Genomic DNA, 27,496 nt, shown 5'->3' with positions numbered 1-27,496 from the left:
ACAAGATCCATGTACTATAAAATTTGGTGGATGTGCACATATCCTTCTCTAAACGGATGTAAGCAGAAAACCTCCCTAGCGAGTTTTCCGAGATAATCTCCGGCTAGTGCCTCGCTAGTGCAGTGAGCAAATGCCAGTGCAGTGACGACTGGGGGAGGAGAGCGTAGAGGCAGGCGGCCATTACATAGCTGAGTTCCCCTGGAAGGTCGGAGGGAGAAGGGAGGCAGCTTGTGTGGTTCTTGCGGCGTCCCTCTGTGATACACCCGCTGGACCGGTGTGTTCTTCCGAGTACCACACTAGCTAGCTAGCTAATTTTACTACGGTTATTGAAAGGCTCGGGCCCGCTTTTTTAGCGTGATACCTTCTCTGACTTGGGAACGTCAGTGTAGGCATAGGCAATCTGCAAAGTACTTGAAGGAGTAAAATTAACGTTAAAAATCTAGCTAACGAAAGCTAGCTAGTACAGCAGATATAACCACCTTATTACGATAATTCAAAATTGGTGTGTGTTTCAAAATGGACGAAAAATCTTTTACGAAGGAACTGGACCAATGGGTCGAACAGCTGAATGAATGTAAGCAGTTGACGGAGAACCAAGTGAGGACGCTTTGCGAAAAGGTAGGTCTAAGCTAGCTAGCTAGCCTAGCTAACTACGCCTGTGCTGTTCATGGTTGCTGGCTACTTGATTAGTCTAACGTTAGCAGAGCTAGGTAGCAATTATGACAAACTGTGATGACCATGCCTTGCTATCCATCGGATTCAACGCGTTTCGACAGATATGGCTATCGTAACAGCCCAGCCAATTAGCACTGTGTTTTGTATCAGCCAGCGGATCTGGTGCCTACTAGACTAGTTTACATTAGCGGGCCAGCTTGATGGCTAGCTTGCTAACATTAATTGGCTAGGTAGCATGTACCTTGCTAGGCTAGCTATATTTGCCAAAATGTTGCCTATCCTTACGTTGCTGATGTGTTAAAGCTGTCACATGAACATTAGCTAGAGCTATCTAATGCTAGCCATATAACCGGATTACCAGTGCTAACTAGACTCTAGCGTTGTCTTAATAGATGGTTGTGTTCATGATTTTTCTAATTGGCAATTTAATTAGTCTTGTATAATGTAATAGGTAGGCTAGTCTTAGATAGCTAAACAATTGATCTATTTCCGAGTTTCCAAGGCAGAATTGCAGAACAAGCGGCTGCATAACAAATGACGTTAGCCAATGGGCTATCACTGTTTTTACGATCAAAACAAAAACAAACTACATAACAACTCTATTCGCTACTAGCCATGCAACTTAGCATTTTTAGTAATAGCGAGGTCGGAGTATAAACGATGAACCTTTCTAAAGGCTGGCTCAGGGGAACACAAAACATACGGGGAGCTTCCAAATAGTTATGATGCAAATCTGACTTTTCATTGAAACGATTGTCTTTAATGCGTGCATTGTAGTCATATTCACAAGTGTCAGACAAAATTGTTTCAAAATATTGTGTGGATTCTGTTTTGATAAATGCCAAAAATGGCATTTCTAAGTGCATAGCTACTTGTTTTTGCGATAATTTGCTGTTTCTCAGCGGAGATAAAAAAATATATATAAAAGGAATCTTGTTAAATTAATGCCTTTGTATTTAAATACACACAGATGAGATGGCTATCACCAACTTCACATGAAAATAAGATCCCATCACATGGAAATTTCAACATAGACTTTCCAAATAGAAGAATATCACCTACCAAAGTAGTTTGTTTGGAAGTGAAACTTGCCAAAACAGCTGATTCATATTGTTTATGTAACATGCAGTATCCGTGACCATTGTCCCTTTGCTGTATTTATATGATTTCAAGTGCTAACCTATATTTTTCTTCACTAGGCCTAAGTATGTTTCTCCAATCTGAATCATTTAATTTATTTTGAGGTAACAGCACAGTAGAATTATAATCACAGTCTGAAAGTGATTATAAACTCAAAAAATAAACTGACTGGTATGCAGAAGTTCAGAACCATTGCTATAGTCGGTTAGAATTAAAAAATGCAGTGCTCTAAGCGCGTTTTGGGTGTACGAGCGCCGCCTCACGCTGTGTGGGTTATTGAAACTCTTCTGCGGTTCTCTGGTTGTTCGATAGCAACCCAGTTGATGGTGTGTACTTGACTGGAAACGAAATGGTCGTCTGGTAACTTGTGGCGTTCTCTCAGTGAAACTGAAATGTGCTGGAAATGTAACATAGCAACATCAAAGTAACGTCAATGTAACATCACATGCAAACAATGATTAATGTCTGCTTAACTTGAATGAGAGACGGGAAGAAAAGCCGTCTTTGATCTGTGACTGAAAATAAACTCGCGCATTGAAAGGAGTCTCTAACGATTCAGCTCTTTGGCTGTAACCACACTCCCGCAAAACACATTCATCTAAATCAGCCCGGTTGTTTGAAAGGTTGATATTCTAGTGGCGGAAATACAATGAATAACACTCATTGTATTCCTGTGTCTGTCTTATGTTGATGTACCTTTCATAATTCAGGCCTGATGTGTTCCTGGATAAGCTTTTTATTGTAGTGTAGTATGCAGTAATTGAGATGTACCATCCTCATCCTTCTGTTTCCCATTTCCCATATTATTTGCCCTACTTGTCCTTTTTGTAGTTTCACAAGAATTTATTTATGTTTTTTTGGTTCACAAATAACAGCAAATAACTGTTAAATTTTCCTATATGAAATATCAATATCACGGAAAAAATCTTAAATAAGCCAGTGGGTGCTAGACATAATTGCACACCAGATCATCTAGCCTATATTTAGTGAGTAACCTGGCAACCTCAAAATGTCTGCATTATAATCTGCTGGTGATAAGAAATTGTCAGTAATGTCATGTGCCTTAGTTTATAGCACGTTGCTATAGCAAATTCACTGACCTTATCAGACAAACTAAAGGCTTTCATTTTTGTTTTAGGAAACCTCTATGTGGATTGCTTTTTGGATAGCTTACATATGGCAAATTGTATAAAAATCACTCATCCTCACTTGTCTTGAATTTTCAGTGTTTTTGGCAAGAAAGATTTGTTGGAAGGGGTGCTGCTGTGCCAGTCCCGCAATATGATCCTGAGTGTGTGTGTGTGTGTGTGTGTATACGCGCCTGTATCCGAAAGTGTAATGTTCTGTTTTACACATTAAGTTTTACACAGCCCACAATTCAGGACTTAATTGCCCATCTGCAAATTTCAGCTGGCATCTCCCATAATGCTGTGTTTTTATCCAGCTTATGCCTGTTCGGCTACGGTGCAAGTCGGCATTACTCAACATAGCTGTTACGTTAGTAAAGGTAGTACGAAAAAAGATAGTAAACAATTAAATAATGCTGCCTAATATTTGAGACAGAGCAGCTGCGTAAACTAATGTATTGTGATTTGTGTTGTGGTAATGTGTTTTTAAAGCACAAAAATGCACTCTAACCAGAGAGAGAATATTCCATTTGTTGTATTCCTATAGTACTGTAACCTACTCAATCAGTTTCTGTGCCCGGTGTTATATGGTCAGATGATAAGCCTGTTATGTGTGGTTGACTGTAAATCACCAGACCGCGTCCATTGCAAATTACAGAACTTCAGTTGACCCCAGGTCTGGTCGCAGAAGCCAATGCTGTAAATTGACCCATCTTTACCTCCACCACAGGCCAAAGAGATTCTGACCAAGGAGTCGAACGTGCAGGAAGTCCGCTGTCCCGTCACGGTCTGCGGAGATGTCCACGGCCAGTTCCACGACCTCATGGAGCTCTTCAGGATCGGGGGAAAGTCGCCCGACACCAACTACCTGTTCATGGGCGACTACGTAGACAGAGGCTACTACTCAGTGGAGACCGTCACACTTCTTGTAGCGTTAAAGGTAGGTTCAGCAACATGAAAAACAAGGTCCTCAGAGGGGGGGAAAATAGCTTGGGAAAGCAAGGGTCTTGTTTTCTCATTCTGAGTGCATCATGTCGAGAGTGCTTGTCGCTTGATTTGTCTCCCTGTTGGTTGGATAATGCAGAGCAGTGTGGTTGTCTGGACCTCTTGGCTCTTGGTTGTCATCACGACCAGGCAAAGGCCAAACGTGTTACCTGAATCTAAATCCTATCAGGCGAGAGTATTTCCTTTCTTGCTGCCAGCATTATGTATTCTGTCTCCGCTTTGCAGAAAAAAAAAGTCTGCCGTTATCTGTTTTTGAGAGCATAACCAGATTGTAAGACTTCAACAGAAAAGCTAAAATGTCATCACTGTTTCCATAGTGTTACTGCAGCGCCATAGTAACAGTCCCCTCATGTCATAATCGTACGAGATCAAATTGGAGCGGTTCCTTTTCCTGGCGAGGCGTGAGGGGAACGCGGGCCGTCGGCGTCTCTGTCTGCGGAGCTCCCGAGGCGATGATGTCACGCCAGGCGTTTAACCCCTTCTGCTCCTCCAGGTGCGTTACCCAGAGCGCATCACCATTTTGAGAGGCAACCACGAGAGCCGGCAGATCACGCAGGTGTACGGCTTCTACGACGAGTGCCTGAGGAAGTACGGCAACGCCAACGTGTGGAAGTACTTCACCGACCTCTTCGACTATCTCCCGCTGACCGCGCTGGTAGACGGACAGGTGAGGCCTCTGGTGCTTTGACATCCAGTTAAAACCAGATTGAAATTTTTTTTAAAAATCAGTTGAAATCTCTCTCTCTTGCACTGAATATCTCATTCTTTGCTGAGATTAGAAGGCTCTACACACATTTTTAACAAATGAAACTGCAAGAATGCCGTAACACATTTTGTGTCCAGATGGATAGATCCCCAGGTCTGTGGACAGAAGGCATCCTAGCAGATGGAGTCCCTGTTTTTGTCTCTCTGTGTAGGATGTGTAGGAAGTATTGACTGAAAAAAGCCTTTGAATGAAAATTCATTGGATGCCTATTTTGTCAGTTAGAGTTTAGAATGAAAGACCCTCTGGTAAGATTCTTCTGCACTTTTGGAAGTGGTTATCTCAGAGTCCAGTGTGTGTTAATGTTACAAGTGCATAACAATCAGAAACAGTTTTTGGTCATTTGATTGGCCATCGTCAATCTTACAGAGTAGCCGTGGTATGTTGTTACTCTAAATCGCCATTTGACAATCAACTTTCCTTTAACTCACTTATAATTTCAGACCAGTCTCTGTAAAGCATCATGTAACTGACCAACGAGAGAAATTTGAAAATGGTAACCAATGTGACCAGTGACCAATCATCTGTTCCCTGACCAGATCTTCTGCCTGCATGGAGGCCTTTCGCCCTCAATAGACACACTGGATCACATCCGGGCCCTGGACCGCCTGCAGGAAGTTCCACATGAGGTCAGTCATCGTGCAGGAGCAGATCCGTTCAGCCATCCTCATCCTCATTTTTCACAAGCTTATCTTTTAGTTAAAACAGATTTTAAAAAAGGAAACCTCATCTGGCAGTTTGTGAAACACCATTATCTCTGTGGAGTGTTATTTCAGTATAATTGCCATTCGTCTAACGCTGACTCACCTTTACCTTGTGTATTTATTCTAATGAATGATTCAGGTCTGTAAGACACCTACAGTAACACGTTCCTCTGATACAAAATGTAGGTCATTATTTAAAATATTATTACTCACAGAACATTCAGATTTGGTGCATCTGTCACAATATAATACACACAGGCTTCCCACAGGGGAATGTAATTTCTAGTGCTGTGGGAAGTGCTTGAGCTTTTAATAAAGTGCCTGAAAGTGTTTGGATTTTTTAGCTTTCGTTGGTGTTATAATCATAAACTGTTGAAACGAATTGAACATTTCAGCAATTCATCAGCTGTTAGGCGGTGGAGCGTTCTGGATAATGGTCCTTGAAAAGCTCTTGAATTTTATTTTTTAAAAGGTGTGGGAACAGTGCACATATTTGGACCATCCAGTTCAAAGCATTGTCAGAAAAATGGCATCAAACCAGAGAGTGTACAAGAGAAGGCTAAAATGCTGGATGTAGCTTTAAAAAGATGACATCAGATTAAGAATAGTAGTTTAGAGAGTAGAATAGCCAAATAGCTATAATTCTCTACAGTGGATATTGAGCTGTATGTCATTAGCATAGCCTACGTGCCTACATGCACTCATGCGTCTGGTCCTAGTTTCACCCCGAGCACACAGACAAAGCGCGCTGAACCAGAATTCCAGCTCTAGTTCCTCCTACCTGTTCCTTGTTTCTGGTTGCTGCTGTTTAAGTTGTGACAACAGTAGAGCCCAGTGCTTTCACTTGCACTTTGTCTGTTGACTCCGCCAGCCCTTCCGTCAGCACCACCGTGATGAATGGTGACGACCCACCAGGACCCCCCCCCCCCCCCCCAAACATTCTTTCCATGCTAGTGTAACTGCAGGTCAGATTCTGAATTCAGTCTTTCAGGGAATTAAATTAACAAAAATTAAAGATAAGAGTTATTAAACCACACATTCTGAAGAAAAATGAAAATCCTGAGAATGACGTATCCTGCACTTAAAGGATAAAAAATAACAGAAGCTGTAATAGTCCACCTTAAGGAGAGTACATAGTTTCTGTAGTAAAAAAATAAATAAATATATGATATTGGTGCCCAATAGCATTCAATGAATGTATTCAAAGAAGTATTCAATGTGATGGATTTACGTGTTTTGTGATATGTTGTGTCCCTTTGTATTACAGGCTAAAACACATTGTATTGCAACAAAGTGCTTTAAATAAACAAGCTTGCCCATAGCTCATTCATGCCAAACCGAAAGCCACCATCCAGCCTGAATAAGGCTTGGGACAAATCACTGTCCTTTACAGTATATCTGACACAACAACGCACATTCTTCTGTTTATCGTTTGCAGTTCATTTGCAACAAAAAACAAAAAACACACACACACACTTTAACGGACAGCAAAACTGCAATCATCATCACAGTGGAGAGTGCAAACACGAGCGTGCAGGTCAAACCCCACGCTTCCCTCCCTGAAAATCACAGATGTTTCAGTGATTGCAGGGAGGGAAAAGTGGTGCTCGGGGGTGTTTTCTGAATGCATCTCAAATGAAGGCCTATTTAGTGGGATGATTTAAATTTAACGCTCCACCATTTGCACGTGCTTATTTTTGAGCCGGGTTTCCGCCCATGCAAAGCCTGGTTTTTTAGAGTTCCTGCTTTCTTTTTCTTTTCTGTTTTGATTGCGAACGCAGAAAGTGCTGCCTCTACCCTTTCTGCTGCAGTGTTTACGTGGTGGCTGAACCAGCCCTTAATTTGCACCCTCCTGTTTTCGATTTGGGTCAGTGGTTGAAGTACAGTACAGGATTGTACATGTTGAGTTGGGAGGGGACGGCTCAGGATTATGAGTGGTCATGACCAGCCCGACACAGTAAACTGGGCGGGGCTTCTGAGCTGACAGACTGGTCACCTGTAATCGACTCGGTCTGTAGTTCTCCTTTGGGCAGGCAGAAGTTCATCAGGAACCTGATTGACAGCTTACTTGTGTGGCTTTGTGAAATTTGATGTTAATATTTAGAATTAACAATCCTGCTGTGGCAAACCTAATATAAGCAGGTTATAAGCATAACCAATTTACAAAAGAAAAAAAACCTTTATTTCCATGTCTTGATGCTTTCAGGGTGTATTTCCATACCTCATTGCTAATTGCCCGTGTCCCAGCTGTAACATTCACTAAAAATACCTTTGCTAAAATTGCAGACCTATTCATAGACCCTGCTGGCTAATTACCAGCCTTTTCCTGGAGTTCACACAGCCTGATATAGCGGTGCGAATCCTTTTTTACGAGCATGTTGTTGTCGAGAGAACCTCAGTGGCTTTCAAAGGCTCCATTTTAGAACGCGTTTCGAGAGGCTCCTGCTGCGGGTTCGAGTCTGAGCGGGCTCGAGAGGCTCCTGCTGCGGGTTCGATTCTGAGCAGGCTTCAGAGGCTCATGCTGTGGGTTCGAGTCTGAGCGAGCGTTCTCCTCTGTTCCAGGGCCCGATGTGTGACCTCCTGTGGTCGGACCCGGACGACCGCGGCGGCTGGGGGATCTCGCCGAGGGGCGCCGGCTACACCTTCGGACAGGACATCTCCGAAACCTTCAACCACGCCAACGGGCTCACCCTGGTGTCCCGCGCCCATCAGCTGGTCATGGAGGTGCGTCCGGTCCCCTCTGTCTGCCCCCCCCCCCCCCCCCCCCCGATGGTGATGGGTGAAGCTCGCTAAAGGAGATTAGCTCTAGTGCTGGGGCAGATGCTCAGCAGTGTGGTCTGTGTCTGTGCTGTTGCCTGAGAAAGATAATGGTATAATTAAAAGGTTTCCAACATCCTTGCATCTCATAAAGAATATAAAATTCACCCACGTGTAGCTGAGGAGCTCTTCTGTTCTTAATTGGTACATTAATTCGCTATGGTGAGAAGTTTTATCACATATATTGCAGCTTAGTTATTTTATTATATTTTTCATGGTTTCTGAAAGCCATTGACTGTAATAAGTCATAATTAGTGCTTGTTTTTCTCCCCAAAATCTGAAATATTCATAATTCTTTTTTTTTTTTTTTTTTTTTTTTTAAGTAAGAAAAAACTTTAGTAAAATGGCGTTGCCTGTTGCAACTGGTGGAGACAGTCAGTGATCAGCCACCCAAAGGGCGATGCGAGTTTAAACGAGCTGGTCGTTCGTTCCCCGTTCGACTCGCTGTACTCAGTGAATCACATCCGTGTGCCAAACAGAACGACTCGCCACGGTTGGCCGACAGGTTTCCTTTGAAAGCTGAACCAATCGGAAGCGTTGCCAGAACACGCAGGGGCAGGGGAGTCATCTGGCGTCGGCTCCGTGGGACGCAGAGCGCCCCCTGCTGTCTGCTCCGCGGGGGCTCGCTGTTTAACAGGAATAAATCACTCAGGAGGGCTGTTTGCTGAGGTTTATTTATAGTGCGCCTGTCTCCACCCTCGAGTTCGTGGAGAGGGACGAGCGCCGATCTCTTTGAATCGGCTGTGTACACTTTGAATTCGCTCCGATGAGGCTGAGCGCTACGAGATCTGCCCGTCTGGGTGCGTTTTCGCTGAACTGTTAGGTTGCCTGTGTTCACTACGGTGCTAGATAAGGGTTTTGCACATGGGAGACATTTCTCATGCATTTTAATCGTTTTTTGGACCAAAGGTAAATGTGGGCCAACTGACCTCATTATCTGTGTATAGATCTCCAAGTATCTAGTGTGGGGGCGTGCAACTCTGGACTTGGATGTTGGCTGTTACTAAGCAATTACTTTCTCAATGAAAGCAGATGATTACAAAGTTGGCCCACCTGGGTTTTCTGTGCTCCACCATGGGATCTCTTTACCAATGTGCCTCTTACTTACCCCAGTTTCACCCATTTGGAATAAAGAAGGCTCCCTTAGTTCAGGGTTTTGGCAAATTTCTATTTTTTCCCGTTAACACAGAATGTAGAAAGGACCGTGCTTTGAGGCAATGCAAAGTGTTCTTTTTTGAGGAGAACCTTATCCTGTTATGCGGATGAAATCCGTGGAATCCAGCCCATCATCCTGATTTGAGGGGATGCCAGCGTTCGTTGTCACGTCGTTCTCGGGTTGCTAGTTGGCATGGGTTTTTGGACGAGGAACCAAGAAATTTGCTTTTGCACACACTTCACGAATGATCTGCAAAAAAGGCTTCTTTTTTCATTTCATCCATTTTGTTTCATTGCATTTCTTAAAGAAAAAGTGACTTTAAAACGGATGGAAAAGATGGTCGTTTATTTGGGCATATATGCAGGTTATGGAGAGTAATCCATTGCCTTCTTCAAAGTGCATTCCTTTTGCATTTCAAACATGATTTCCAGACTACACTCAAATTCCTTATATTACAGTTCTGTCAGTCAGCTGTACCTTGACTTGAGCTGACAGCAGTAACAAAACTAACAGTCTCCTTCAGTTTCTGTTTCATTATGTTTTCTATGTGGCTTTCCCTCAGATAACTGAATGTATGGCTAATGCAGTGCACAAGGCCGTCTCTGCCATACTGTATTAACTGCTGGCCCATTGGTGCTAAGTGAGGGTTAGCCCTCTAATGCTGTTGAAAGGGGTCTGGTACTGTTGAAAGCTGATCACCCAGCACAACGCACCTCAGTGTGCCAGCAGACGTGGCACTAGTTCAACATTTCAAATGCAAATCTGTGTTTGCATGATAAGGATGTGTTCACTGTCATGCAAGGAGACACGTGGTTGTGCCATTTCCTGTCAGTCAGGGGCACGTTGAAGCTGATGTAAGAGCATCTTCACCTGCTTGTCACCGCTGAAACGACACACGGCAGGGAAATGACGGCGATCGCCCGGCGGCCAGCGAGGTCCCCGGCACACAGATAGCTGGAATTAAATGGTGCTTTTGTTTGGATATGCTCCAAAAACTCCTGAGTCTTGCAGGTATTGGCCTGCTGCACGCCACATTTATTGCAAAAACGAGCCCTCATTGCGCTCGGTAGCCATGAGCACTGGATTCTCTGACACATTTGGGAAGAGTTAAGAAAGGTATTTCAGAAAGGTACTCTCAGGATTTTAATTTGCCAATGTTTTTTTTTTTTTTTAAACTTATTTCTTTCTTTCTTTCAGGGCTACAACTGGTGCCATGACCGAAACGTGGTCACCATTTTCAGTGCGCCAAACTACTGCTATCGCTGTGGCAACCAGGCTGCCATCATGGAACTGGATGATACTCTTAAATACTCTTTGTAAGTACCTGTGTACTGCCTGATCTCTGTGACCCAGATATTTAATTAACTGCACCTCTTACCTCTGTCACGTGGAATTAAAAATGATGGGGGGGGGGGGGGGGTAATGGCAGTGAGGGCCACCCTCACTGTTCACTCTGCTTTAGAGCTACTGGAAGGGCATTCTATTGCTTTAAACCGCAAAACCGGCCAATGTGTCTCTGCCCGCCACTGTGAAGCAGGCAGGTCGTGAGAAACTCCTGCATGTATCTGAAATGTCCAGAAAGTGAACTGTCCCTTTAAGAGAAGACCTTCCATTGCAGTACTGGGTGTTTTAAGCCCAGATTGCATTGCATCATATTCTTGATTTGTGGTAAACGAAAGGCCTTTCTAATACCGATACACATCCCCGGTTTTAAATCCTCCAGAGTGTTTATCTCTGACATTATGGAGCAGAGATGGCACACCCAGGTCCTGCAGAGCCGCGGGGCCTGCTGGTTTTTGTTGCTACTCGCCTCTTAATTGATCAATTAAAGCGGTCGATTACACTGTGAACTCGCCTGGGCAGGCCTCTTCTGCTGTAGAGGACACCGCAGAAGAAGTGTCTACAAATTGACAATCGGTTCACTGAGTCATGGTTTACCTTTTGCTTCCCAACACAAAAGTAATGTTGAAAGGTGTTTTGGTGATTTGGGAGGTACCGTATTCCGTCCCGCAGTTGTCACATTGATGAGATTTCTCCTGTGCCAATCTGTGCAGAGTTCTAATGGTTGAGGCCGCAATAATTACATTTCATTGTTAATCTCCTCAGTCGTCTCACTGACATCTCACTAATTAGGAACACGGTGTAACTTCTTAATAAGGGCCCGTAATTCAACTACCCTGAATACGGAGACACTGGATAGAGTGTAATTTCAGCTGCTTGTTGGGGAAAGGAACCAGGTGTGAAAACCTTCAACCGTAAAATGGGATGGGTGCCACGTTGGGAATATGTAGATGTTTTGTAATAAGTTCCCTGTACACTGTCATTTACATATTAACAGTCAGATGGATTTTGTCTTCTCCATGGGAAATGTGTGCATGTACGTGTATGAGAGAGTGTTAATGTATGCATTATACGTGCATGTGTGCGCGTGAATGCCTGTGAGCGTGCATGTGCGCGTGTGTGTGTGTGTGCGTGATTGTGCTTTCGCCAAGCTCTCAGTGAATTGTGTTAAATTGCCGTTCTACGTTGTCTTGACAAGTGGGGCCCATGTGACCTTCCGTGACCCTGTTGCGTTTCCTCTTTCCCACAGCCTTCAGTTTGACCCTGCGCCTCGCCGCGGAGAGCCCCACGTCACCCGCCGCACCCCTGACTACTTCCTATAAGAGTCTGCAGCGCCCCCAGTTGGCTTGGTGTAGGACTGCAGCAATATGTCAAAAGCAAAAAAATAAAATAAAAAATACAAATCTTGATTGCGTATATATTAAAAAGAATCAAATCAGTGAGATATGTTATAACATTAAAGCACTAACATGGACCAAAATGTGCCATATAAGCATTAGTACACATATACAAAATGCCCAATGTTGCCGTACTGCAAGTGTCCCATATGGCTTTCAGCTCAACAGTGAAAGATTGCCTGCTGTATGCTATTGGTAGTAACGTTGTTTCTGTTCTGGATTGTATGATATTCAAAAAAAAAAAAAAAAAAAGAAAAATGTACCAACTTGATATTTTCAACTTCACTGGCAAATTGTTCATTTTGAGTTGTAGCAATGCTGGGCATGTTAACTAGGATGTCATTTTATAACAATGCACAAGCTTTACACCCTCCCTCCAGTCCATGAACTTACCTCTCCTGCAAACGCTCATCTTTGCTTTCATTTTTAAGGGCCTGCCTTAGCCCCTCCCCTTTTACTGCCTGATCTTACCATTTGAGTTTACTGTTCCTTTTTTTCCTGTAAATTTGTCATGCAGTGATTGCATCTTTGGTGTATTTGAACAAATAAAGTACTTTTGATCGTGACCCTACACACTGCTGAAACTGGCTCATATGAGTGGTGATTGCTTTCATAAATACAACGGGTACAAGCATTTCACCAGCCGAAACACCATCAAAATCAGACATTCCAACCAACTGAATAAAAAGAAAATGGCTACAACGACTATGTCGACCCATCTCATGAGTAAAACATGTACTGACGGATAATTGGTATTTGAACTGATACAATTGGATAACTTTGTATAACCCTTTCATATAATATTTTCAACATGAATTTGAATATTGAACAAAAGCCAGCATTTATCTACATTATTCCAATTTATAGCTACAAGTTTTGTTAAAATACAAAATAGTTTTTTTCCAATTTTACACAAAAATGAGTAAAAGACAGAAAGAATAGAACTTACAATACATCTTTTCTGGCTCTTATAGAAATCGGACCAGTATGGTCATAGGCTCAGTAACATAGCCTAGCTATGGCCATGGACTGCGCATTCACTGATCGATATATCATAATACTAATTCTCCCGAACTGTCGTTGGACGATGTACGCACGTTACAGATCTGTGGATCAGAATTTCGCGCCACTGCGTCACGAAACACCCGGAAGTGAGTTGTGGGAAGTGTTTTCGAATTAAAATGTAGGGTTGATGGTAATCTGCCTCAGGAAAACTGGCATTAAAAGGTAATTAATTTGTTTTCAGTCACAGCTAACGTTTTAGCCATACTACATTAGCTTGATCGTTACCTCTCATTTAATGTGAGCTTTTTTCGTTTGCTCCGATTCAACGGTAAATGGGAAGCTGAGTGCCGTATATTAGCTATAGCTAGACTAGGCAACCAACGTTACATAGGTTAAATTGCACCATTTACGATTACTTTTCTAATGCTAGGGTATCTGTGGTGTAAATTAACGTTATATTTTAAAATATAAAATTGAGGTTCGTGGTCCTGGCAGTTGTAAAAGTCAGACTATTTAGAGAGTATCACTGCCATCTCGTGAGCATTTGTGGACATATTACGTGCTGGACTCGAACATAGTTCAATTAATAATATAGCATTCTGTAGGCCTAGAAAAATATCACAAATCAATGCTAGCTAACGTTAGCCTGTCTTATGTTTATGTTTGTTGTCAGTGCACGCAGCCTTGCTAATAAGCGTCTTAAGTGTAGAAAATGTTCTACAGAGCATGCATTCTTATACGTGTGAATATGACCCTACGGTGTCCTTATTCTGTAACAAATGAAATATTTATAGGTAAGGGTTTATGTGAACATAAAGCACACCCACACAGACTACAGTAACCTTATCATTCAAAGTGGGAGAGAAGATTATTCCTAATAATCTATTACACCGTTTCCACAATTTAATCAAATATACTGTAGTTGTTTTCAAGTCCTACTCACTGAAAAATACATGGTATTGTGGTAAATAGCAGTTCCTCAATTTTCTTGTATTAATCCAGCGATCTGTGGTCTGCAGTGTAGTGCTGATTTCGGGTTACTCCACCATGCTCACACCATCTGACCGGAAGAACTGAAACTGAGAACATATTTAAGAGTGTAAACTCCTCAAATGTAAATGTGCTATACTGCATTTATGACACACATTGTGCTTAATAGTATACTGTGAATGCCTGGCTGCCAGTAACTTCCTTTCAGCATCTACAGAATTACTGACAGCACTAACGAGTATTTGCTATTTATAATAGCAAATGTCATTGCAAATTGCTAACCCAGAATTCTGATCCACCAGTAGAATCCCAAGTCCACATATGTTTTCTGTTATTTTCCCCTTGAGGTGTGTTTTAAATTGCAGTTATATAATAAAATGACCCCCTCCCTCCAGATATGATCTGCCAGGACTGCAGTATGCGGATCATATCTGGCGAATTTACATGTGCAACATGTGTAAAACACCTGAAATCCTTGCAGAAACTAACTTGTGTTATTGTAAGACTGAGGAGTGTGCTCACATGGTGGAAACGGATACGCATGAATAACTCTGCTCAGACAGGCAGAAAGCCATTGTTAGACAAACAGTGCACCTCAATTCAAATTCAAGCCCAGACTGATGGATACTGTTCTGTGCGCTCCGACAAATTATTGTTGATGGATAAACTGGTTAATCATTACTAAAGAATTTGTGTTGTATTTTGACAGAGCCTTGATATCCTGTGGTGTAGGCCGAATAACTACAATAAGACCATCCATCATTTAGGCCTAGGCGACTTTAAGTCACTGTTATCTTTATTGGTTTTTATTCAGATGTTGGCTATGCCACACACAAGCCCTGAGATTACCTTGCGGATTTCTGCTGACTGCGAGCAGTTAGGCTACTCGCATTGTGGAGGCTTCGCGACTGGCTGTCTAATGGTGGAATTCATGGTGGTTAGAGAAGTTGCGCTCACACTCAGTCTTAGCAGTGGCCTTATAAGCCTTGACTTTTATGTCAAATAACATCAAAACGCTAACTGCTTTCAAGGCAATTACCCTTTATATACACACTATGTATTTATGATTGTGCTAAAGAATGGGTGATTGGCAGGTGTTTTTTTCCCTACTGGCTGCTAACAGTTTCACTATATTTCTGTTTTAGGTTAACTTTGTCAAGCACTGCAAGATGGAATCGTGGTGTAATTCAATGACTGGTTTAAAGATAAACAGCTAGCCACACTATCCAAATGCTAGGCTATGTAGTTCCACTGCCATTGTTATGGATGTATTTTTGCATTACAAAAGCAATAAAGGCGACTTGCATGACTTGGTGGATGTGGCAGAGAAGGCCCTTGAGGAGTTCCCATGTCGCGTTTTACCCGAGTTTACCCCATGGTTCCCGTCTGGCAGTGACAAATCGCTGCCGATTAAACCTCAAAGGCCTCCTCCTGTTATTTCTGTGGAAGAACAAAAGCAGATCCAGTTCTACCTGTGGTGCTGCGAGCCGTTACTGTCAGCCCGATGCAGCAGTGAGGTCGAGGGCCTGAAGGAATTCTCTACGGCGGATGTGAAACAATCTCTCACTCGTCGACGAGTGTTTTCAGAGGATGCAGCTTCCAGAACTCACGACGATGAAATCGTTTCAGGGGAGAGAAGGCAAAGATCATGGAGCGTCGTCTCTTTGGGGAGCGTGCTGAGTATAGAAATTCAGCCGTTTTCCGGACAGTTCCAAAAGGTCGTGGAGCGCTTTGGGCTCCACTCTTTGCAGCGAGCGAAGTGGATCATCGGAGAGCTGAACTGCGTTATGAGCGATCTGGAGCGTGTGTGGACTGCGCTGAGCCAGGCCACGAGGCACTCCAAGCTCCCAACGTGCAACGCCAACATTCAGAGGAATTTGGCACAGATATGGGTGTTCTGTGATGTTTTATATTCGGAATATGTCGGCCATTTCCTGAAACGAGAGCTTGGCCTGTCCGGACAGATCAGTTTAGCTGTTCATAAACTAGGTGCCATTTTTAGCTTGTAGCAATGTGTTTTCACAGTCATGAACTGACATAATGGGTGTTTTAATTCTGTAATTTATTCATGTGAATTAGCATAACATTTTGAAAGGCATTTGCTTTGAAATGAATTTTCTAGGGGAAAAAACGTTACTTTTATAAGTAATTGCAATTGTTTAATTTAATCTGTACAATATTTGGGTAAATTATTTTTGACATGACAAACATTTGTCAGTTAATGAAAACACTTGGATGTATTGTCTTTTTTTCTACCTCTGTCGAGCTCAATCAGTTTTTTTTCTTGACAAGCTGTGTTGTATTTTATACCATTTCCACAGAACTGTTTATATTTTATAAAAGGTATTTGTAATATTATTAAATTAATAATGATGACTTTTAAAGCCAGCTCTTATTTGTAACCATTGAGTGTGCAAATAAATCTTTTATTTTATAAACTGCAGTGTTGTATTCACAACAATAGCTGAAAATAAACTGGATACAGCTATTTAAAAAATATGACCACTAGAGGGAGGTCATATGCAGAATTTCACACACATTTTTTAAATCCATGAGATAGTCCACTGGCCTTGTGCTGTCGTGAGTTTAGCTTTAAAAAATAAATGAGAACAGCATTGTGCTATTGACACTGATGAATTGTCTGTAGTGCTAAAAGCCAAGTGATCGAAGTATTAATTCAAGGCCCTAAATCCTCCCATTGACAACTGTCATTATAAAATAATGCCACTGTTGTAGTATATTCAATATGGCAATAAAATATTGAAAGGATGTGTAGTACGAAGTGCACACACATGCTTTAACTGCATGCATATATGTATCATGCATCTCAAACAACTGTGAAAACGGCTCATCGTAATGTGGCCCCAAGGAGCTGAAATCAGTATCCTGATTCCGTTCCCCAGTGTCACACCATCCGAAATGGAATCCATTTAACCATAGATATGACACAGCTGGTTCTAAAGGTAGTGCTGACTATTGTTGCCCAGTCACTAGTACCCGCAAATTAAAGACCTTGGCAATAACAAGCAATTGCTGAGCCACTGCACAAAATCCATTTTTCTTCTTTCTGTGCTTCTCGCTTCAACACTGTCTCCTGCTGAACCCTTAATGGTAATTTATGGTCATCATTAGTGGTCAGCCAGCGAAAATGCAGTGTAGATCTGGCCAACAATATATGTGGGAAGGAGTGGTTAATTAGAAGCCAAAACACATTGACATATCATAATACCATAGGTTATGTATTATAATTGCTTTAGTCAAGGGCTGCTGATTTATTTTTTCTCTGCTTGAACCACACCTGATATCATCAGTTACCCCATGGCATTTCTTAGCCAGTCATGTGACAGTATGCTGTGTTGAACAGTGTGGTCATGTCACCACCATACATACTGTGTTCAAACATGTCTTGATTGATCTCACCATTAATCAATGTGATTGATGATGGTGATGATGATTCACCTTATTGGATAAAGAAATATGTTGCTCCTGCTGGGTTGTTGTTGACAACAAATGCTGTTGATCAAATACCGAACAGAAAGCATCCAGCATCACAGAATTGGACCCAATCTGGGGTATGGCCCTCACACAGGAACCCCCCTCAACACACACGCGCACACACACATACCTCTTGCGATTTTCAAAAACACAGAAGCGAACTTGTAAATCAAATACAATTAAAATGACAGAGATCTGCTTGAAGCTACTACCATTTGCCTATCAAAAGAATTTATTTTGCATGATTGCAAAAAGTGTCACAGACAGACATTCAAATTAATGTGCATGTGAAACAGCCTGCTTTTCAGTGTTGGATTGTATGCACCGTTTCCGCACTGTTTATTCTTATTGTCTTATTTATTCATCAGAATAGTCTTTTTTTTTTTTTGCAATCCGAAAGGAAAAACTTGTTGGTTTAAAACAGCATTTGGCTACACATTCTGTGTGCTCCACAACTGCCGCAAAGGTGCGCGGGCGACAGCAGCACAACCTGTGATGTCAGCGGCTGCAAGTTGCTGCAAGCGTGATGTGCTCTAGCGCGAGCGCTGTGTGTGGACAGGCTTGCCTCATGATAGTGGATGGATGGACCGTGGTAGGAGGGTACCACTGAGTCTGTTGTTCCCATTATTTTCCGAATTTCTCGTGGATTCCCTGACTTTTTGTTCTTTGGTGACGGGACGGGGGTCTGCACTGAATGTCTTAGGTTGCGGCAGTCATCTTTTAGAAAAATACATTCTGGTTCTGGCTCGTGGTTGATACCGAAGAGAGAGTACGCTAGAGCCTACTCGTCCTGGAAAACGGCAGTCGGCGGTGGACATTTTTTCCCCTTTTGTATTTCCATGCGCGTTGTGGATTTTGGGATACTGGCTAACTTTCACTCCAAGTTTAAACCTTTTAAGCTTTTACGGTGTACGAGTAATGGGCTAGAGGGTTGTTTCCTTCTTTTATAGCGCATTTAGTCGAATCATACATTTTTTGGTTTTGCATACAGGAAGTGATTCGATGCATCAAGAAAACTTGGCCAGACAAAAGACAACTTTTGAGAAGACATTGTACATGGAGCGAAGGACTATAATGCATGTCAACTAGCTGGCTACGTCCGAGTGGATGCAAACGAGCGTTTTAAAATAATATATTCAGTACAAATTTGATTTGGGAAGAAGAAAACCTCATGTGGATTTAAACCACTTTCGGGACAGTATTTTTTCAGGACAATATATGTGAGAGAAAGCGACTCACCAACCTACCTAAATACCCAGCAACCTGGTATTTAGAGAAGGTAAACTCCGTCTGTTATTTGCAGTAGCCAATTTCTTTAGCCTAGTGATTTATACATTGTCTTATTCTAGCCAGCTGAATCAGTTATCAGTGACGATAAAACCTATTGCCATTCTCTTTCCTGTAAGTTTCCTAGCTACGATTTCTTTGCATTATGCGTTCGCTTGAAAGCTGAATGGGATTAAATTTGTGCTGGATTTTGAAAGCACTATTGCATTTTTAAATAGGTATCAACGTGGAGCATTTTCGGATAAACTATTAAAATACGTCATCAGATTCCGGATTGGAATCAGTCTGTATGACCTCAGTTTTTTGTATGGCTTAAACTGAATGCGGCAACTGCTAGTTGGAACTGGTTGGCAAATGATTGGTTTAGATAGCCTAAATGATAATTTGCCAAACTACTACAAGAAAGAAAAGATCATATTCCGGTAAAGTGATTTCGGAAGGAAATTGTTTGTTTATTTATTTATTTATTTATTTACAATTGAGACCAAACAGAGCCTAACCTATGTGTTTCCAAGACAAATAAACTGAGGTTCAATCAATGCACTGAAGTGTCTGATTGCAAAGCTTTGTAGAACACGTCCCTATTGAGAATTCTTACAGCAAGTGCCTGGCAAACAATAAGCGGGGTGGGTGAATGGGAATTCCTAAAATGTCAAAGAATAAAGCTTTCCTCTGGTTAAGGTTACCTCTTTCAGTATGTTTGAAAGAAGTTAGTTCATCTAAAATAATTATATCAATATATAAATAAAATTCGTTAGCACTACAATCCCGTTATGGGAAGGAGGGCAGGTGGCTCAGGTAACAACCTGGTGAAAGTTACCACAGGTAGCTTGTTACCTGTTCAAATGACATTGTGGTAGCTTATTGCCTACTATCAGAAACAATAAAATTAAAATTGATCTAGTACATTAAGAACTTGAACTTTCGGCTTAACACTTGGGTAATGACGTCACAGTCTAAAATCTTTTGTTTTTTTTTTTGCATTCGTTTTCATTTTTCCAAATCTTACTTTCTTTGTTTCGTGAAGTTCTTGCTGAGGCTTTCTCATTTGTTGTATTATCTGTCATCTGCGTCAACGATCGGTGTCTTGATACATTCATCTGTTACTGAACAGCAAACTCATTGCTTACCATCCATGGGAGATCTGGAGGAACGAAGTGTCTTAGTGCAAATTACTTGCTCTGTCCTCCTGGCAACATGTCCATTATATTATATTTTTTGAATTCATTTCAGTACGAATCCAAAGAACAATTTTCATGTTTTCATGACAGCACATTACATATTGCATTGGAATCATATGTGATGTTATTTATGTAGTTAGAACTTTCAAGCCCATTGTAACAAGGTTCACAAGAGTTATGGTTGTGTGATTTAGGATAAGCTACTATAGGCCTATCATCCAATAAAGGCTACACATCAAGAATAAAAGTATAGTAAAAGAAAGGGAAAAAAGCCATACTTTTTAAAATTATGTTCCATTATCTGTGTGACTGGATAAACAATGGCCCAAATCTTGATGGTGGGTTTTTCAGGGAAATTGTGATGTGTTCCGGTCTGTTAGTCTGTTAAAACATCAACTTATTAGAACTCACCTAACGGAACGCTTTGATGTTGCTTTTTTCTCCTTTTTACATGGTTGCTTCCTCGTTTCGGTGGTTATATTTCATTACCATCAGCATGTTGGCTGACTTTGTTGCCCTTCAACTTTGAAGAAAGGCCACATGCAGTTGTGCTTACTCATTCCATCTTTTGTGAGCTGTAAGACTTTTTTTTTTCCATAAAAAGCACATTGCATAACAATGAAAAGCTGGGTTCAAAACCTCAACAGAGGGCAACTCTCAAAAGTTATTAAATAAGAATTATGCTGGGATCATGCTGGGATATTTTTCAAGCGGATTGTTTTGTGTTGCTGTTTCAGTCAAGGGAAAAAAAATTTCTCTGAGAAATGAGATATTTTTCAACATCCTGGCATAGCGAAATTGAAGAATCTCATACGCTGTTCTTGTTGAGGAGCAATTGCTCTTTGCTTTTTACGGTGTCTTTAACTGTACATTTATGAACAGAGCAAAATTCTTGTCATTACAACAGAATGGGCTTTTCAGACCCTTTTTCCTGCCAGGATGAAATGAGATCTGTCTTTGCAATGCAAATCTGGAAATGGAGTTAACATCGTGCAAATAGCTTTCATGAAACTGGCCAAACAGAGCACTGTGGGTTTGTTCTCTGGGAAAAGATCAGTAGTATTGGGCCTACATAGCCTAGTTATGATTTGGCATGCTTCTCATATTGAAGCCTGAATATTAAGGCGTTTTGAATTTAAAAAAAGGCAGATGAGTATTTTACCCAGCACACAGCAAGTCGATGACTTTTCTTTGGTAAACCCACACTCCAATGTGCATTACCAAACACTTATAGCAACAAACACATTTTTCACAGACCTAGCCTGTGTACCTTCTTAAAAAAAGTACATTTGACTTGTTTTTAGACTGAGTTATAGCCAAACCTTTGTCCTTTTTGCATGCAGCACCCGTGGTGGATGCTAACCACTGCTCACTGTGGCCTTTTTCCCTGATTAGACTCCAACAGGCCGTGTTTAGAGGGAACGGCCTTGGTGAAATATATTGCCGGAGAGTATGGAGGCAGTGGGGAGGTGCCATTTTGCTGTCATCGTAGTAAATCTCCGGCAATTCAGGTTCTGCCGTTTCCATTCTGCCACGACCAAGGCTGAGAGGAAAACTTCCCGCTGACAGTTTTTAATCATATAATTGGATGCAACCGTTGGTCGGGCTGCTGGGTGTGTGCTTACCATGTGAGAAACGAGAAGCTTGTTCGAGAAAGTGTAAGCTCCAGCATTTCTTCTGCAGGTGGTCAAGTTATATTTCTGTGGTCGTCATTGATATATGCTTCCTTGCTTAATGAAAATGATTTATGTACATTATTTATTTAGATTTATTTACGTTTGCCGTATCGGCGCTCCTTTGTGTATTTCTTCTTCTAAAATGTGTTTGGGACATTTCTGGGCATGATGCACTTTTCTATGTGGGGAGGGGACTGGAGGGCGTGGCTACAGAGCCTGTTGGGGTGGGATCATTTTCCAGCAGAGCGTTTGTAGCTGGCAATACTGCAATTGCGTAGGTGAAGAAGCGCAAGTACAGCGAAGCTACACGACAAGCCGATAGGGCTCGTTCAAAAACAAACTGTCAACCTTGGAATTGCTTTTCCTCAGTGGCGACAGCTGAAGTTCACAAAGGGTATGAAAAGCGACGTGTGGGATGGTGGTGGGATGAGAATGACTTAAGTCGGGCACTCAGGGTGAGTGGACGGGGTTGAAGAAGGCGGAGGAGACTTTTCTTTGATTGTAAACACAGGACCTTAGCAAGGCTAAACGACTCCTGCATAGTATGCCTTTAAGTAGGCTATATTTTTAAATCCAAACAATATTCATCAGTTCGTTGGGTCTCTCACCATCTGCGCACCAGGCTTTGACAGCAGTATGTGAGGTGTCTAAATTCGGCAAGTCTGACAGGCAGATAGTAAATAAAGGCCGTTTGTTGAACCGCAGGCTGTTTTATCTTTACTGAACAGGGTGAAAAGTGCGGCGTTTTCCACTGCGGCTCGGTAGGAGTGTCCTTTCGGTGGGGGCGTCCTGTGGCGTAGCCCGTAGAGCGCTTTCCACATGCTCATTGCGAGCCGCGATGTCGCCGGTTCGAGTCCGACCGCCAACCTTTGTCGCGTGTCTCTCCCTCTCTCCTCCTCCTAGTTCTTCCTGTCTCTCTACACTATTCTGTCTAATAAAGCTGAAAAAAGCCAAAAAAAAGAGTTCCCCTTTTGGGAACCTGATGAGTGGACAGAGAGTCGCAAGGGATAAAAAAAGAACTGAAGTTTTACCCCCTGAGCGAGCAGGCGGCCCCTGACATCTTTTTGCTAGCGGCTCTCATCAAATGTCACAGCGCATCACACACATTCAGAGCGAGCCAAGTCGTTGGAAATCCTGAAATCAGCTAATGTGTTTCTCTCCTCTTCCTGCTGGCTTGTGCCTGAACACCGGTGAAAGCTTCTGGATCAATGCCTATCTTTTTAGGCTTCATGTTTTTATTATTCATTCCACAGTACTTTAATCCTCATTTCACCTTAAATATTTAGTGAAGTATGATAAATCTGAATGGGCCAAATTATTGATAGACCCTCATTGTAGTAGTATGGGAGTATGAAACGTGCAATGCTCACATATTATTGAGGCTCCAAAAACAACAATTTTTTCAGTCCTAGTGATTGCAATGAAAAGTTTGTTTTGGGAATGTCAATTGGAGCGTTATACATGTGTTATATATGATGCCATATGATGCCATATTTACTTTATGTCCCGGACCCCGAGCTATTGGTACTGCATATGCCTCACTTAACTCATTGGGAAGTTGTTATTGCAACTGACGTGTGTCTACATTTACCACTGTGTAATTAAACCTCTATTATCTCCATTGGGACTAGTTAACCGGCACAGGTGTGTAATTTGTCACCACACTATGTTTAGACAAAATAGACTTTAAAATAGTACAAGTGCTGGGAATAGTCACTCACTATACACACTGTTTGCAGATTTGATTTGTATTTTCCCCCATCAAATAAATAGATTCTGCATTCTAGCAAATGGCAACAGTTTTCTGTTGGTGTTAACATGAGTTCTGCCTGCAGCATTTAAAAATCATTTCTTTATGCGTAAAGATAATATTTAATAATAACACAAAAAAAGTTACCTTTTTTGGTTTGATTATGATTATATCTTGTGATACGAGTAATAACCGGGTAGATTTTTCCTTTTTAAATGTGATTTGTTGAACCACTGAGCATTGCCCTCTAGGCATCCATTATTGTATTCGCTGGATATTCATTAATATCTTTCAGAAAATGGAAAATTGTCCAATTTGAATCACTTTTTCCAGTGGCTGTTGCCAGGCACCCTGTTTTGCATTTGTGTGGGTTGCTTCTGTGGAAGCTGAGAAGATGGCTCCTTTCACTCAGTTTCAAAGGAGAGCGTCATCCCTTTTAGCAAGAAACGGCCTCTTATTTGCCCGCTGTTTAATTCGCATGTCTTTGGAACTGGTGACAGATTTTCGCAAAACAGGGTGCGGTGCAATCGTGTACGATCTTGTTTCGTATTAATTTTTGTGGCTTGCACAACATCGAGCGCTCCCTCCGGACCCAATCGACTTCCTGCTGGGAATTTTTGTCTTGTGGCTAATCTCAGCACCGATGGATCAACGGAGAAGCTCGAGGAAAGGAACAGGTGCTCGATGGTCTTCAGTTTTATGTTGAGCACTTCAATCTGCCCGGCAGCAACGGCTCGCCCGCGATCGCGGGGTTTTATTTTTATTTCTTATGCATTTTTCAGGGGAGTCATTAATGCAGAGCGTGAAAGGTTCTCAGAATGACTGAGCGTCAGCAGAATTTGACTATTTATTTTCCTCACAGATTCCCTCCAGGTGGAATCATATCGCATAAATTTTTACCCATCATGCATTTATGCAGCCCGGCTGCTAACTGAATGAGCTGAGATTGAGCACCTTGCTCAACGGCAGTGACTCATCTCTGCCACTTGACGGCTTTTTGCTTAGGGGAAAAAGATTGAAGAAAAAACTTTTCATTACATGACAAATACATCCTAAGACCCCCCCCCCCCCCCAACCAACCAGAGTTAAGTGAAAGTCGGAACAGAGAGAGGAATCCATCGTGACCTTCAAAGCCACATTATTCCTCCTGCCACACCAGCCCAGTTGCCTCAGAGTCCAGAGGTCCTGCCAACAGCTAATTCTGCAGCTGGGACGGCGCCAAGAGATGTGGCTCAGGGGGGAGAGAGTTACAGTGAGGACTAGTCTTCCGTGACCTCAGCAGGCAGACGGTGGATATCTACACCCAAGTGCTCCCGAGTTTTTGTTGAGTTGTCGTTTTATTTAGGGTGAGGCCATGTATAAGCCCTTTGGGGTTCTTGCCTCTCCCTGCACTTTTTCACTGTTTTTAAATCTCTTCTGTTTCTGTTTTATATTTTATTTGTGCTAAATCAAATCAAAATCTGATCAGAGTTTCCCCATTTACCATTACTGTGCCAGCTATGCTTGGGCTGTAGGGGGCTGGTCCTGTACCCAGGGGTGTCTCTGTCTTATCTGAGATTGGCCGGGAGCGCGTGAAGTCTTTAAGCTCCTCATGACATCACATTAAGTATCTTTACTGAAGATCACAGTTTTAGTTTGTGAGTTGAATCAGGTGTTCTAGTGCTTGGTCAGAACAAAAGCTTGCCCCCTTTCTGACCCCTTCTGGGATAAGACTGGACACCCCCTTCCTATGCGTCACAAAGGAGTCGCAGCAAGAGCAAGAGGAATTTGAAGGTTGATGGGAATGGGTTAAGCCAGGTACATCAATAAATCAGGGGACAGTTTGATAATGGAAACTGCTGATTAGTGCTAAGAGGACGGCCTTTGTGTGAAGTTCTGGGGGTGGAAGATAAGGCTCGCCATTTGTCATTGTCCCCCCTGGTCTTCAGCTCCATTTTGAAAAAGGAAGAGCATTTATTCATTCATTTTCAATTTTCCGGGTAACATTTCGTTTGTGGTCCTTCACTTTGCGTCAGTTCTCATTTTGATCAAATATGAATCATTTCAGTAATCACTATCCTTAATTGATTGGGCCAAAATTTATAGAAATATGATACATGTGTCATAGGATTTAGGTCCCGCACAATGTGGCAAAGGCAGTCAGTCGCATCCTGGATTATTTCTACCATGTTGTTAGTTTTTCAGATGCACTTTGTCCCCATCTTTGAGACGCATATTTGATAAACATATTTTTCTGCATGAAGTTGTTACCCTTATCTCAACTATTTTCTCTTTAGGTTTGAGAATGAACATTGTAGACCCAGATCATTTCTGAAGGAGAATCTGTCTCATTTTTGTTTCACTATCATAATAGCAACGATAACAGTCATTTTTAAAGCTGCACAGTGCATCAGACATGATTATTGTGGTTATTATGGATCTCAGTGGGAAGTAATCCAGGGTTATGACAATTGGCACTGTCCTTGAAGCCTATTTTTTATATTTCACATATCCAGAGTCACCAATTTTTTGTATTTTACTGAATTGTTAAGTATTACACAGAAAAATGAAAGCCATATTAGTCATATACCAATGTGTAAGGAATGATTATTGGTGTTTACTTCAAGTGTGTACATTACAGTAGGCTTATGGAAGGTTGATTTTCCACAACGTATAACCTACCTCTTCTTGAGTGCTCTATACAGTGCAAAACTAACAGGAGGTGATCAGATTCTCCTTTTTCCCCTAAAGCAGATAATAGCGGGGTATATCTCTTCCTCGTGGAAATTATTGGTGGTTAAAGAAAATGTCAGCCATTAAACTATTGCCTGACAGTAGAGAACTCAGAGGTCTTTCAGGAACTAAAAGGCACCTTCTTCCGATTGACGACTAAGAAACTTTTAGAACGCTGCAGTAGTCCTCCGTCATAAATTATGCCTGGTGGCTTCAGGCTCTGGCCCGTATTCTGGACTCTGCTGTGTGTGATAATATGGAGCCTCCTGTCGTGCTGGCCTGAAGTAGGGAGGATTGTTGTAGGAGAAATGGCACGGTGTATCATGAATAAAGGAAGAGGGATGTAATGATGCATAAAAATGCAGTTCTGCTTGCATGCCTATGGCATATTGTTATCTGATTCAATGCTTTCTCCGTAGGGTATCTCTGTCCATCAAAGAGAGTGGGCTTTTTTGTTGTTGTTGTTGAATGCAGAGCTCAGAGGAAACACTTATTTTCCCGAGCTAAAGCAGCTGTGCTTTCTGTGACATGGGGAAGCAGGGCTCAGGGTAATTATTTCAAGCCTTACCGTGTCCGTTATTGTTTCTGTGCTGTTTGGTGACCGTTGTGAAACAAGGTTATGTGCTTGGCTCACGTAATGTGGAGCGCCGCTCTGCTTCTGCAGTGAAAATTGCGGCGCATCGAGCTCACGGTGATGCTTATTTACAGACTCGGCCTCGGGCTGCTCACCGAATCGGTGGAAGCCAGCCCTCGCGGCGGCTTCGTCCATAGTAAAATAGTCACGTATCACGCTTAGCAATTTGAGCCGTTCCAGGTTGTCACCAGTGTCACCGATAGGCTATTTCTGCTTTAATCTGCGTCCATTAAACCGACGCCTCAAACGTCTGTACGTATAGCGCTATTTCCATTCATTGAGATGGATGTGACCACATTTCACAATAAATTACATTCTGCACCGTCCCCCTATTCCCCCTCTTTCAGCTCATTATCTCTGTCTGTGTGAAGCCCGAGAACTCGTTCCCGATGTTAATTCCTCCCACCGCACTTATCCCGGGTCTTATTTTCCTCCTGTTCTAGTTCTGAGAGAATGGATTACCTCAGAGCGCTTTGGTTCCCGGGAGACGGGCGCGCTGTTCGGTAGGCCACTGGTTCTCGGTTCCGCGTTCCCACTTAGAGCCCATGACTAATTGGCGGTGGGTTTCCAAAAAGACAGCGAAGCGGGGAACGAGAGAAGCCGCTCCGGGTGAGATCTACGGCGGGGCTGTGATCTGCGGC

The 27,496-nt window shown here is 42.2% G+C and overlaps 3 protein-coding genes across 6 annotated transcripts in view; all 3 read left to right on the top strand.

The window, feature by feature from the left end:
- LOC135233540 (serine/threonine-protein phosphatase 2A catalytic subunit beta isoform) lies at positions 1-12,709 on the top strand. The gene is made up of 7 exons (XM_064297191.1): positions 1-618; positions 3,673-3,882; positions 4,441-4,614; positions 5,250-5,339; positions 7,977-8,138; positions 10,585-10,703; positions 11,978-12,709. Exons 1-7 carry the CDS (start codon positions 517-519, stop codon positions 12,048-12,050), a joined length of 930 nt encoding a protein of 309 aa, XP_064153261.1. The 5' UTR covers positions 1-516; the 3' UTR covers positions 12,051-12,709.
- Positions 12,710-13,159: 450 nt separating this feature from the next.
- Positions 13,160-16,558, top strand: zgc:101664 (uncharacterized protein LOC450064 homolog). 2 transcript variants are annotated; one of them, XM_064297193.1, is made up of 2 exons: positions 13,160-13,276; positions 15,266-16,558. In XM_064297193.1, the coding sequence occupies exon 2, from the start codon at positions 15,383-15,385 to the stop codon at positions 16,127-16,129; it is 747 nt and encodes a 248-aa protein (XP_064153263.1). In that variant the 5' UTR covers positions 13,160-13,276; positions 15,266-15,382; the 3' UTR covers positions 16,130-16,558. The 2 variants fall into 2 exon arrangements, with proteins under 2 accessions (XP_064153263.1, XP_064153262.1); XM_064297192.1 differs by having other exon boundaries at positions 13,201-13,352.
- Positions 16,559-18,115: 1,557 nt separating this feature from the next.
- The window catches only part of LOC135233539 (erbin-like), a 59,705-nt gene continuing 50,324 nt past the window's right edge, over positions 18,116-27,496 (top strand). For all 3 annotated transcript variants that reach the window (XM_064297189.1, XM_064297190.1, XM_064297188.1), the window contains exon 1: positions 18,116-18,894. The gene's annotated coding sequence lies outside the window, so the exon portion shown is untranslated. The remainder of the gene's footprint in view (positions 18,895-27,496) is intronic.

This window comes from Anguilla rostrata, chromosome 10 (assembly GCF_018555375.3).
Source record: "Anguilla rostrata isolate EN2019 chromosome 10, ASM1855537v3, whole genome shotgun sequence".
Classification (NCBI taxonomy): Eukaryota; Metazoa; Chordata; class Actinopteri; order Anguilliformes; family Anguillidae; genus Anguilla; species Anguilla rostrata.
This window is presented reverse-complemented; position numbering and strand designations above follow the sequence as displayed.

Excerpts from the sequence above, each read along its gene's own strand:
- LOC135233540 (XM_064297191.1), top strand. The coding sequence starts at position 517 with ATGGACGAAAAATCTTTTACGAAGGAACTGGACCAATGGGTCGAACAG. Across the intron at positions 4,615-5,249 it reads CCGCGCTGGTAGACGGACAG|ATCTTCTGCCTGCATGGAGG; the intron begins GTGAGGCCTCTG and ends TTCCCTGACCAG. Across the intron at positions 5,340-7,976 it reads TGCAGGAAGTTCCACATGAG|GGCCCGATGTGTGACCTCCT; the intron begins GTCAGTCATCGT and ends CCTCTGTTCCAG.
- zgc:101664 (XM_064297193.1), top strand. The coding sequence starts at position 15,383 with ATGGATGTATTTTTGCATTACAAAAGCAATAAAGGCGACTTGCATGAC.